Here is an 11,498-nt window from a genome sequence, read left to right on the forward strand (position 1 = left end):
ACCCCACATCGCCACTGCATCTCCCCATCACACTGATCAAAACATCCAGCAACGGGAGGATGGTCGCAACCAATAGCAGGCCGCAACAAGGCCTTCAGGAACAATGGGGGTAGTTTCCACAAGTTCTAGATGCTCCTCTAGAGGTATCCTGCTTGGCCCTGACTTTGAGTTAAATCGCGTGCCTGCGCTGTGCCATTCAGTATGCAGCACAAGCATCGTAAAGGATAAGTGCTCACCAGCCACGTCACAGTACACCTGGAAGATGAAGAAGCTAGCATCGCTGTGAAGAGAAGCAGATTGCTGTGCCAGTGCTGGATCCGGGTGTACTGCAGCGCAGTGTGATGTATGCAGCGCAGGCGCAGTAATAAGCCCACACCCAGCAAGCACCTATCCTTTACTACGACTGCGCCCCCACACATCTCAAGTAGACATAGTTTTTAAAAAGTTATGGGGGTCAGAATATGGCGATGAAAAGAAAAAAGTGTTTTTCAAAAGTTTGACCTTTTTTCAGTAATAAAACACAGTAAAAACTATACATATGTGGTATCATCAGATTCATACTGACCTGAAGAGCACAAGTCAAAAACCTTTTTTTTTTCCAATTCCACACCATTTTTTTCTCATCTCCCACTGCATCCTATGCAATATTAAATGGTGGAATTAGAAAGTACAACTTGTCCCACAAAAAATAAGCCCTCATATGGCTATGTGAATGTAAAAAAAAAAAAAAAGTTATGGCTCTGGGAAGGCAGGGAGCGGAAAACGAAAACTCAAAAACTGAAAATCAATTGGGAAAGGGTTAAAAAGCCATGAAGAGGCAAAAATTGGAAAAAAAAGTCTCTGATGGGGTTACATGCAGAATTGAACTAAAAAAATGTATACAGTAGGTTCCCATAAAGTATGGGTGCTGTATAATGACTTTGTACAAGTCTTGTCTAGCAGTACTTATTGTGAAGACGGCTATGGAGAAAAGTTACGTGCTTGACCTCTAACAAGAATAAGTTCTGTTTCCCCAACATATAAGTTTCCGTGTCAGGTTAATGCTGATATAAGAGGATCATTTTGAATATATATGCAGCTTTACCAAAGGATGTTTTTTTCTGAAAACATTTAATGGCTTTTGAAATAGATACAGCAGCAAGTTTTTTGCAGCTAAATCTCTGTTACTGTGGATAATGCAACTAAGTCCCAGTCTATTTGTTGCTGTCATCTTTCCAGTGTCAGTAAAAGTCATGGGTTGATTTCGAGCTTACAATGTTTAACTCTAAGCTTTTGTGGAAAATGCTGACACCAGTGAGGTCACTAATTCCATGCGTTCTGTGGCACAAGATAAAAGAGGCGAATTTATGCCCTTTAAAGCTGTCTGAGAAATATTACTTTTTTATTAGTATTTTCATGGATACTGAGCCTGGGAGATTGGAGAAAGAATATCAGGCTTAAAATGGAATGAACAGACCTATAAAGACACAGAAGAAAAAAAATAAAATCTGAAAACACAGAATAGAATAAGTGCCAAACATGTAAGGCCGGTAGAATAAGAGCTGGCCCAGCTATACTTCAAATTGCAAGAATCAAAATACCCTGTATATAATACATGCAGGAGTTTTCTAACGATACACATACAAAAATAAGATTAGGTTATTACAAATTTGACTGAACAAGCTGAACTGCAATACCAGGCACAGCCTATGAACAAGAATGGTACTGTTTATGAAAAAAAAGCTGACTCAATATAACCCTTACTGACCTCTGCCATACATGTACGGAGGAAGTTGTGAATCATAGCAATTGGGCTTATGCTGTTTTAAACAGCAGACTATCTAACCTAATGTCTGTGATCAGCACTAACGCCAATCACAGACATTTACCCTCACAGATGCCTTAATTATTTGTGAACATGGAATCTGAGGTAGCTTTCCCTGGGAATGTTATGTTCTCAGACCCTGAACAGCTTCTCCGCACTGAGATCAGGTGAGCCATTCATTCCCTGTGGTAGGCTCAAGCCCTCTGAAGGATCCAAGGCTACCACAGCAATTGGGCACCATAATGAAACCCCTAGGCTGCAATGGTAATTCATTGAAATCTATGGTACAAGCAATCTAAGGATTGCATGTTCAAGTCTCCTAGGGGGACTTAAAATATAAACTTATTTATCCTTCCCCAAAAGAATGTAATGAAAAGTGATCAAAAAGCAATGCACACTCCAAAATTATATCAATAAGAACGACAGATCAACACGAAAAAAGTGAGCCCTCACTTCGAACTGTAGACACAAGAATAATAAAAAGTATGGGGGCCAAAATATGGCAATGCAAAGATTTTTATTTATTTTTCAACGTTTTATTATTTTTTGAAAATATTTATACATAACAAAACCTATAAGAATATGGCATCAGTATAATTCTACTGACCCGGGGAACAAAGAAAACATGTCAGTTTTACCGTTTAGTGAACGCCAAGAAGGCAGGGAGTAATAAACAAAGCACAATACCAAAAAATATATGAATCAAGCACCGTATAGTAAATGGCAACCTCTTTCTAACAAAGCTAGAAACAGCCGTGTACCTTACATGGATCCAGATATATCTCCATTCATTGCTCCAATTGCTAGATTAATTTCAAGCTGGCAGTTCAGGGGTGTGTCCTTTGTCAGGGGCATACCCTGGCTACTTCAGCTGGTGGCAGTTGAAGGATGGAACCGAGCATGTGGGTCCACCTCAACGAGGTGCACAGAAATATTAGAAAAAAACAGCAAACAGCAGGTGGTGCTATACAGATGGATTTCATTGAATAACTCAGTGGCTATACTCAATGAATTATATGGAATTACAAATATATTCAGATTCAGGTGCTGTTTTGAAAACTGTTAGAATTTTTTTTTAGGGAGTTTCATTATTCTATTCCTACTTTCAAAATATCTCTTTGGTACATTCACTTGGTATTAAAAGTTACTTACAGATTAGCTACTGACGTGATCAAATATTAGAGAGTTTGATATCATTATGGTCATGGACAAAGCCTTAAAGGGTTTTATTTCTCTGTCCACCTGATTGAGGTGGATGCACTTGTTCAGTTCCATCCTTCAACAGCCACCCCTGAGAAGGAGCACACCTCCTGAGCTGCCAGCTTGAAATAAATCTAGTAGAGCAATCGGAGCAATGAATGTGGAGATCTCTGGATCCCTGTGAGCTATAAGACTGTTTCTAGATTTGTTAGGAAGAGATTGTGCTATATGATGTATGATTTTCAATTTTTACAATATTCATTTGATAACCCCTTCGAAGTGGACTGGTTCAGAATTTCTTGAATTTTCCACGTAATAATTCTGAATCATCTTATTATATAGTTCTATGTTGCTCCATTCCTAACTTATAGCTACTAGAGGTTTATAAATGTTACCAATGTTATTATTATTTTTTTTGGGGGGGTGTCCCTGCACAATATGACACTGTCAGTACTTATTGTATAGTGTTAAACTGTACAGGGGCACACCCCTAACTGGTAACACCCAATTGCAGAGCTCCATTCAAATTGTAGTGGCCGTGCTGGGTTACTGCAGCTCCACTTCCATTCACTTCAGTGATCTACAGTAACCCAACACGGCCACTATATGTTGAACAGAGATGTGCTTCCTGCTCCATTCAACGAGGAAGGTTCAACGATGGAGGCTTCAGGGAAGTGTTAATGACCTATCCTGAGGATAGGTCATCAAAATTAGGAGCCTGGAAAACCACTTTAAGCTTTATAATCTAAATCTTGGATGTCAAACGCATGGCCCTCCTGCTTTTTGCTAAACTACAGCTTCCATCATGCCCGGTAAGCCTACAGCTATCACACTGGGGGTTGTAGTTTTGCAACAGCTGGAGGACTATGAGTTTGACATTCCTCATCTAAATGATTTCCAACCTTTCTACTTTGGACAGCTTTGAAAAACTGAATGTGCACCTTATTTGCAAGGAAATGAAATAAAATGCAACCTTTCCTGTTAACATTGTTATTTTTAATTTGTTAGGCTGCTATATTTATCTCAAAACTGACCTTTAAAGAGGCATAGCTACTTTAATTACCGCAGTAAACAAATAAATCCACTTTGGCGAGCGCTGTATGTCTTCTCGACAATCTCTATGAATAAAGCTCTCTGTGTGAGTTGAGCTGGACACGGGCATCTGGTCTCAACAGCATAAGCGCCTGGTATAACTTAATTTCTCTTTAATTACAGACCCTAATGCGAAAAATGTGATAAGCCCAGACATGTGTATTATTCTAGCCAGATATATGCATTATATTCAGGAATTATTATTTTGATAATGCCAACACAACGTAAAACCATGGAGCGGTTTATTTCTATTCTATTGATGATATTAGCTTTTACATATAGGCATAAGAAAATATCTTCAGACTAGGTTTCATTTTTCTGACCAGTAATAGCTCTATATAGGTATGTCATGTTTCCCTTTCCCTAAACTACAAATGGGTCCTAAGATATAACACATGGACAAAAAAAGACAGAGGGCATCCCCAAGATAGTATTTCTGATATTGGTGGAAAGCAAAGTCCGCAAATCATTAGAAGATATACACTCACCTAAATAATTATTAGGAACACCTGTTCTATTTCTCATTAATGCGATTATCTAGTCAACCAATCACATGGCAGTTGCTTCAATGCATGTAGGGTTGTGGTCCTGGTCAAGACAATCTCCTGAACTCCAAACTGTATGTCAGAATGGGAAAGAAAGGTGGGCTACAACAGCAGAAGACCCCACCGGGTACCACTCATCTCCATTACAAATAGGAAAAAGAGGCTACAATTTGCACGAGCTCACCAAAATTGGACTGTTGAAGACTGGAAAAATGTTGCCTGGTCTGATGAGTCTCGATTTCTGTTGAGACATTCAAATGGTAGAGCCCGAATTTGGTGTAAACAGAATGAGAACATGTATCCATCATGCCTTGTTACCACTGTGCAGGCTGGTGGTGGTGGTGTAATGGTGTGGGGGCTGTTTTCTGGGCACACTTTAGGCCCCTTAGTGCCATCTGGCCATCATTTAAATGCCACGGGCTACCTGAGCATTGTTTCTGACCATTTCCATCCCTTCATGACCACCATGTACCCATCCTCTGATGGCTACTTCCAGCAGGATAATGCACCATGTCACAAAGCTCGAATCATTTCAAATTGGTTTCTTGAACATGACAATGAGTTCACTGTACTAAAATGGCCCCCACAGTCACCAGATCTCAACCCAATAGAGCATCTTTGGGATGTGGTGGAACGGGAGCTTCGTGCCCTGGATTGCATCCCTCAAATCTCCATCAACTGCAAGATGCTATCCTATCAATATGGGCCAACATTTCTAAAGAATGCTATCAGCACCTTGTTGAATCAATGCCACGTAGAATTAAGGCAGTTCTGAAGGCAAAAGGGGTTCCAACACCGTATTAGTATGGTGTTCCTAATAATTCTTTAGGTGAGTGTAGTGCTTACCTTGTTCTGTGGTTTTAACAATAAAATGGATACCTTTGGGTGCAATTTTTTTTTAATAATTATATTGTACTAAAAAACATCTTTTTTCAGTTGGTCTTTATTAAAAGTTTTCAACAATGTGTCTTCTATAGATCTACTTTAAGTTCAATTTCAGACTAGCACACTTTATGTTTTACACTGTATCCGTCATCTCTGAACTCCCAACAGCTAATAAACACTTATTTAAGCTAAATTCTTATTAGACTGGTAAGAATTTAGCTAAGTGTTAGAAAAGTACAGGTAAAAGCTATAGATCCAAGGCAGTTCTCTGATGGATTCAGTGGGACGCAGAAAAGTCCTAGTCTACAAATTCACTGACACTTGTAGAAGAAAAACTGTTCAAATTTTTTAATAAGGACTAATTGAAAAAAAAAAGATTTTTTAGCTCAGAATAAGTAAAATGCAATAATAAAAATAAATGTCCCAAAGGTGTCCATAGCTTTTAAAACAACAACAGTTACCATATAGACATGTATATAACGGCAATTAGCCTGGGGTCCTGCATATGCTGGCAAAACTGCTGCTGATGTCTGACTGAGCCACATGGAAAAAAGTTACAATAAAAAAGACATATATTGCGCTACCCATTTAGTCAGTCAAGGAAATTTCAGGAAGACAAGATTGAAGGATGGATAATCAATCCTTTATTAGCAATGAAGTGTTCGAAGATGACATGTTTTGGGGTTATAAACCACTTTATCGGATCAAATAAGATTTCACCCTCTATAAGTCTGAATAACCTTCAGTGGCTTAGTGGCTGATAAATATTTAGTGGCTGATAAATATTTTTCTTAGATGGAATATTGCTCAGTTTTCCTTATATGATATTAATATTTAACAATCAGATAGCTGCAAACCTTACCTCTTCAGTGATCACTCTCTTTTCAGGCTCATTTTGTAGCTGCAAATGCCAGAAAATATTTAAAAAGTACAATATGTACAAGGATGAACTTGAAAAGGTATTGTGTTTGGCAAGTGTGGAACCAAGAAAATGCATAACCAAGTGTTTCAAGGGCATAAGATTAGGTAACGGTGGTGAAAGGCAAAAACATTTGGACACTAATCTAATAAATAAAGTAGTTTCTTATATATTGACTTTAATGCAATGTATTGGTAACACTAATTATGATTTGTATTACTGTGAATTCTGAGATCCGGGAATAAAAAGGCTTGGCACAGCTTTGGTGCATAAAAAGTTTAATAAACTATGATAAAACACATTAAACACATGTTTCAGACCTTGAATGTGGGCTGGCACCTAGTACCACTAACCAACCATACTACAAAGAACTAAAGGGAAAGAACCACAAAAAATAAACCTTGTCAGTTGCCACACATGATTATAAATGGGTTTAATTTTCAAGATCCAAAATTGAAGCCTACTTGATTATAGGAGATTGTGTATGAAAAGTTTTATATAAAAATATTAAAGGGATTGTGCCATGTTTAGAACTGACCACTGGGCGTCCAATCTCTGGGACAGTCATCTATCTCAAGAACTAGGGGTCCTGTTTCCCTGATCTGATCAGGGAGCAGTAGGTTGGGCTTCCTCCCTGCCTTTTCATTCATTACCTAAGGGACCTCCTGAGATATCCAAATGCTGTACTCAGAATTTGTGGGGGTTCCAGTGTTCAGACCCCCAGCAATCAGTTGGCACAATGCCTTTAATAAAAAATTTTCACATCATTAACATATTTCTTTTTCTTTTTTACAGATCAGTTTCTTATTGGTGGCACCACATCCAGTCCCTTCTCTATTGCAGTGCATCACTTGTGCCTGGCACATTCCTGGAGGCTTCTCACAGCTGTACCTGTACTCTCCAGCATCCCAACTGCCAGGGAAACATTCCATGCATACAGGGACCTGGCTCTTTGTGTTCCCTCTGCTCAACAATTCACCCTGCCCAGTGTGCCAGTTGCAATCCTGGATACACATTAACAGCTCAAGGCCTTTGTGTGCCTTCAGTGCCTGAGTCCTCAGAACCTTACCTTGGGACAGAAGGCACTTTGCAGGACTTAGAAGTAAAGTACTTGCTTCTTAAACGGGATGGACGCTTGAGAGCTCCAGCTTTCTTTATCTCTGGAGATCTCCGGCTAGGCATGTGGTTTCAAATGGGTGGCAGGAAGCGTATGCTTCTAACCTGCAAAAGCAACAAACACTGGCCCAGGCAGTTGCATCTACTTTTAGGACTTTCAATGCGTCTCTGTCTTGCTGGGAATGGCACACGAGACCCCCAAGTAACCGTCTATGTGAATCCCTTTGGAGGAAGTCACTCAGAAAGCTGGTTGCTGCCTGCTGGAGAACAAGGTTATCCAAGTTGGGAGAAAACTTGGGACATGGAAGGAGGAGACCGTTGCCAGAATTGGACTTTGATACTAGGCCACCGCTGGAGGTCATTTTTTGAGACTGTCCATTTTTACATGAGAAGCAGTCCTTCGGAAGAAGAAGAAGGAGAGGAGGATTCAGCAGAATGGACTGACAAACAGACTTTGGATGACAAATTAGAAGATCCTGAGTACGTTCGTATTGACGGTCTTCATGCTTTTGGTTACAGTGTACCCTTTGACCCAGAAGGCATCAGGGGTTTAGCGCAGCAACTGGACCAACCTGGGTCCAGAGAAATAGCACTGCTAGAAATGCAAGAGCTAAGGAAGAGAGTGAATTTCTTATCACCACCAGGTGCCCGTAAACTGGATCTATTTAGCTGCTTACTGAGACACCGGCTGAAGATGAGTAGCAATGAAGTGGGAAGAATACAGGCCCAACTTGCTTTATTCAGCAGTCAACTTCCCAATGGCTCCACATATGAGACAACAAAGCTCTGCAGCTAGAAGTTCAACTATTGAATTTCTTTTTCCCTTCAATACATGAGGCCCAAAATGATGTACAATGTCTTCCTTTTGAGAAGTCAGTTCTTCAAACCACATCTGTATTCTTGGGTCTGCAGTATCTTATTATTATATATATAAAAATAAAAAATATGGTATACAGATGGTTAGATCAGGAAAAAGGATGGCAAGAAAACATGGCAAATTTTGAACCTACTCAATACTATCAATTTTATTGTGCAAAGAGAATAATGGCCAGTGTCAAGCGACTTATTGATAAATTCTAGTGTATGCAGCTCATGTAGGGCAAGCTAAGTGTGCCGAGGTCAGTGCCAGCTGTGATAGTTTCACCAAGGCAACAAAACTCTAGAAAATATCACAGCCAAAGCCATATTCGGAAGAACTGATGAATCCACAAATTTCCTGTCTCCAGACCACTTGAGGACTTTACAGTTTCATTTATTGGGATGACCCAAACAAAAAGATATCACGTAAAGAGAGAACACAAAAATGCAGTAAAATGATTTTTTTTTTCAAAAAAGTGTCAAATTTAAATGTATATGACCTACTCAGAAAATCGGGGTATACATATAGCTTACTGTTAGTGTAACCTAACAGTGCAACTATCTCCTAAAAAGCCTTATTACTGTCACCAGTGACATTTACAACAGTATGCTTCATCTGGTACAAAGGGGGTTAATGGAGCTTAGTCGCTGATTATATAAAAGGTCATAAATTTACAAAAACTGACAAAAAGCACAAGAAAATATAAGACTTTCCAGTGACCATTGTGTGTTGATGTTTTGAATATGTACACATTCTGAGTGTGTCTGTGTGGACACAAGGTTTAGCGTGTGATTAGGAATATCCAGGTCTTCTGTGTGTATGGGCTTAAGACAACACAAGAAGGGAGCAGTGTAGTCCCCGATGCAATTTAGTGATATTTAAGTTGTGTGTAGACCTGGTAATGAATGCAGATCTGTACCAGTGGAACAGAGGCCCATTGAGTGACTTGCCTCAAGAATACAGCCTATGTTGTAATAAGCCTTCTGAAGCCTAGCAGAGAGATAATATAGTTTCTTCAAGGTCAAAAGAAGCCAGTATTGGCATATACTAAATACATTCTATCAATGGACACAGGTTGAACTAATTATGCACTGTTGAGCATGACAAAAGATTATTGGTTACTTTCTAAGCCATTTGGCACGTAAAGTCTGTTTGTTTGAATGTGCCATAAGGTGATTTATAACCTACCTGTGGCCATGTGTTTTCACATATTTGTATCTCCAACAGGGCTCAATAAAGAAAAGGAAGCTTTGTAGGCCTTTATGTTTGCCATTTCCCACTTGCTGCTAGATGTTAATGAGTTAGGTTAATTAAGGACCGTTCTTTCTCTTGGTAATTATTTTCTGAAGAAGGTATATTTTTCTGCAGACCATGGTATCTAATGAACTCTGTTTATACAGTTTATCTAATACTGAGAAGTGTTGTAGAATTAATGAGCCTAGTAGGCTACAACAGATAGATATCAACTATATATCAACACTAGCCTTGCGTGATGCGAAGGATGGCCATACATGTTACATTCATTTTAATCACATCCATGACTTAATCACATCCATGACACATGAAATCCATGTGTATGGGGGGGGGGGGGGGCTCTCAACTCTCTCCTGATGACAGATGTCAGGGAAAAGAAGAGTATCACTTCAACATGCATGATCGCTTCCTTTGTTCATAGCAGAGGTACTGGCTGTCTTTAAGGAGACTGGCTAGTGCATCGAGATCTATTGACGATGGGGAAAAAAAATGCAAAGAAGGTATGTCTCAGAGAAAGAGAGCTGCCCTCGCTAGTGGCAGTTATTGGACATGGTTTAGTATAAACTTGTGTTCGACTTTTCTGCAAACCTTGGAACATGACAAGGAAATAGCCATGTCTACCCACAGGTGGCATTTTCTGGATGCTTACTGCTTATCAGTACAGAGGCTTAGTGAGATGCCCTAGATGCAGCTTAGAAGAAGTACTGACTTTCTTTTAAGGGGTTGTCCAGGCTACAGATATTGATGATGTATCCTCAGGATCCCCACCAATCGTTTTTTCAGGCAGGCACTGTGCCGTGAAATATCTGGTGTACAGGGCAGAAGTAGAAGGTTTCATACACAGTGCAGTTTATGGCACCTTGGCTGCCCGAAACATCTGATTGGTGGGGTGCTGGGTTTTAGAACCCCCATAATATGATATTTATATTCTATTCTAAGGATAGGTCATCTATATTGGTAGCCCGGACAACCACTTTAAGGAAAGCAGCTGTGTAAAGAGACTAATTGTCAATGCTCCACAAAAAAGATAGTTCTCTTTCTCTGGGAGATATCTTTTTGCATTTTTTTCCCCCCAAGGAGCATTATCAATAAGTATCCATGTACAACTAGTTTCCTTAAGGAAAGCCAGTACCCCATAATCTCCATCTAAAGCATCTCACTCAGTATCAAACTCCATACTAACTATGGACAAGTGCTCTGAAACAGCTGTCAGTAATATTCCAAGAGTTGTTGAAATGTTGAACATTGATTCTGGTAGGTGCTACAAGTAAGACAGTTATCTTTCTCTTGGAGATATCTCTTTGCATGTTCTCAGGGGAGATAAGCTTTCACCAGAGAAGTGTGGCTTCAAATTGCTTGGCTCTTCCTACTGGAAATGCAAGGATGCTCAGCCGAGTGTGTCTTGGCTGTGATAGTTGGGAAGAATAGCTGTAGACCCAACAAGTTGCATAGAAAGTTTTTAGCCAATATACGTATAAACTCTGGATTATTATACAAGGTTATTATACAGTAACTAACACATTTAACACTCTGGAGTGGTCATCCTAGAGAAATTATGTATTAAAGAGGTTTTCCATGGAAAAATGTATAATAAATGTCCACATGTTATAAAAGTTAGACTGGAATGGACCTGGCACTATGCACTTTGTTCACAGTGAAAAGGTCACCACTTATGCAGTCTCTTCAAAATTTAAATGAATGGGAATCATGGAAGCATCGAAAGAACACCATTCAGGTTTTTTATTCCTCAATCCCTGTTCATCTCACTGAATTGGAACATCTTATTCTTGGTTTCTTCTCCACTTTAAGCAGGGAATGTTCTAG

At 39.5% G+C, this 11,498-nt stretch overlaps 1 protein-coding gene across 1 annotated transcript in view; it reads left to right on the plus strand.

The window, feature by feature from the left end:
- The window catches only part of BRINP2 (BMP/retinoic acid inducible neural specific 2), a 284,489-nt gene extending 274,707 nt beyond the window's left edge, over positions 1–9,782 (plus strand). Inside the window, exon 7 of the mRNA XM_044301698.1 lies at positions 7,241–9,782. Coding sequence (XP_044157633.1) covers positions 7,241–8,357 — 1,117 coding nt within the window. The 3' untranslated portion in view covers positions 8,358–9,782. The remainder of the gene's footprint in view (positions 1–7,240) is intronic.
- The last annotated feature ends 1,716 nt before the right edge of the window (positions 9,783–11,498 follow it).

This window comes from Bufo gargarizans, chromosome 7 (genome assembly GCF_014858855.1).
Source record: "Bufo gargarizans isolate SCDJY-AF-19 chromosome 7, ASM1485885v1, whole genome shotgun sequence".
Classification (NCBI taxonomy): Eukaryota; Metazoa; Chordata; class Amphibia; order Anura; family Bufonidae; genus Bufo; species Bufo gargarizans.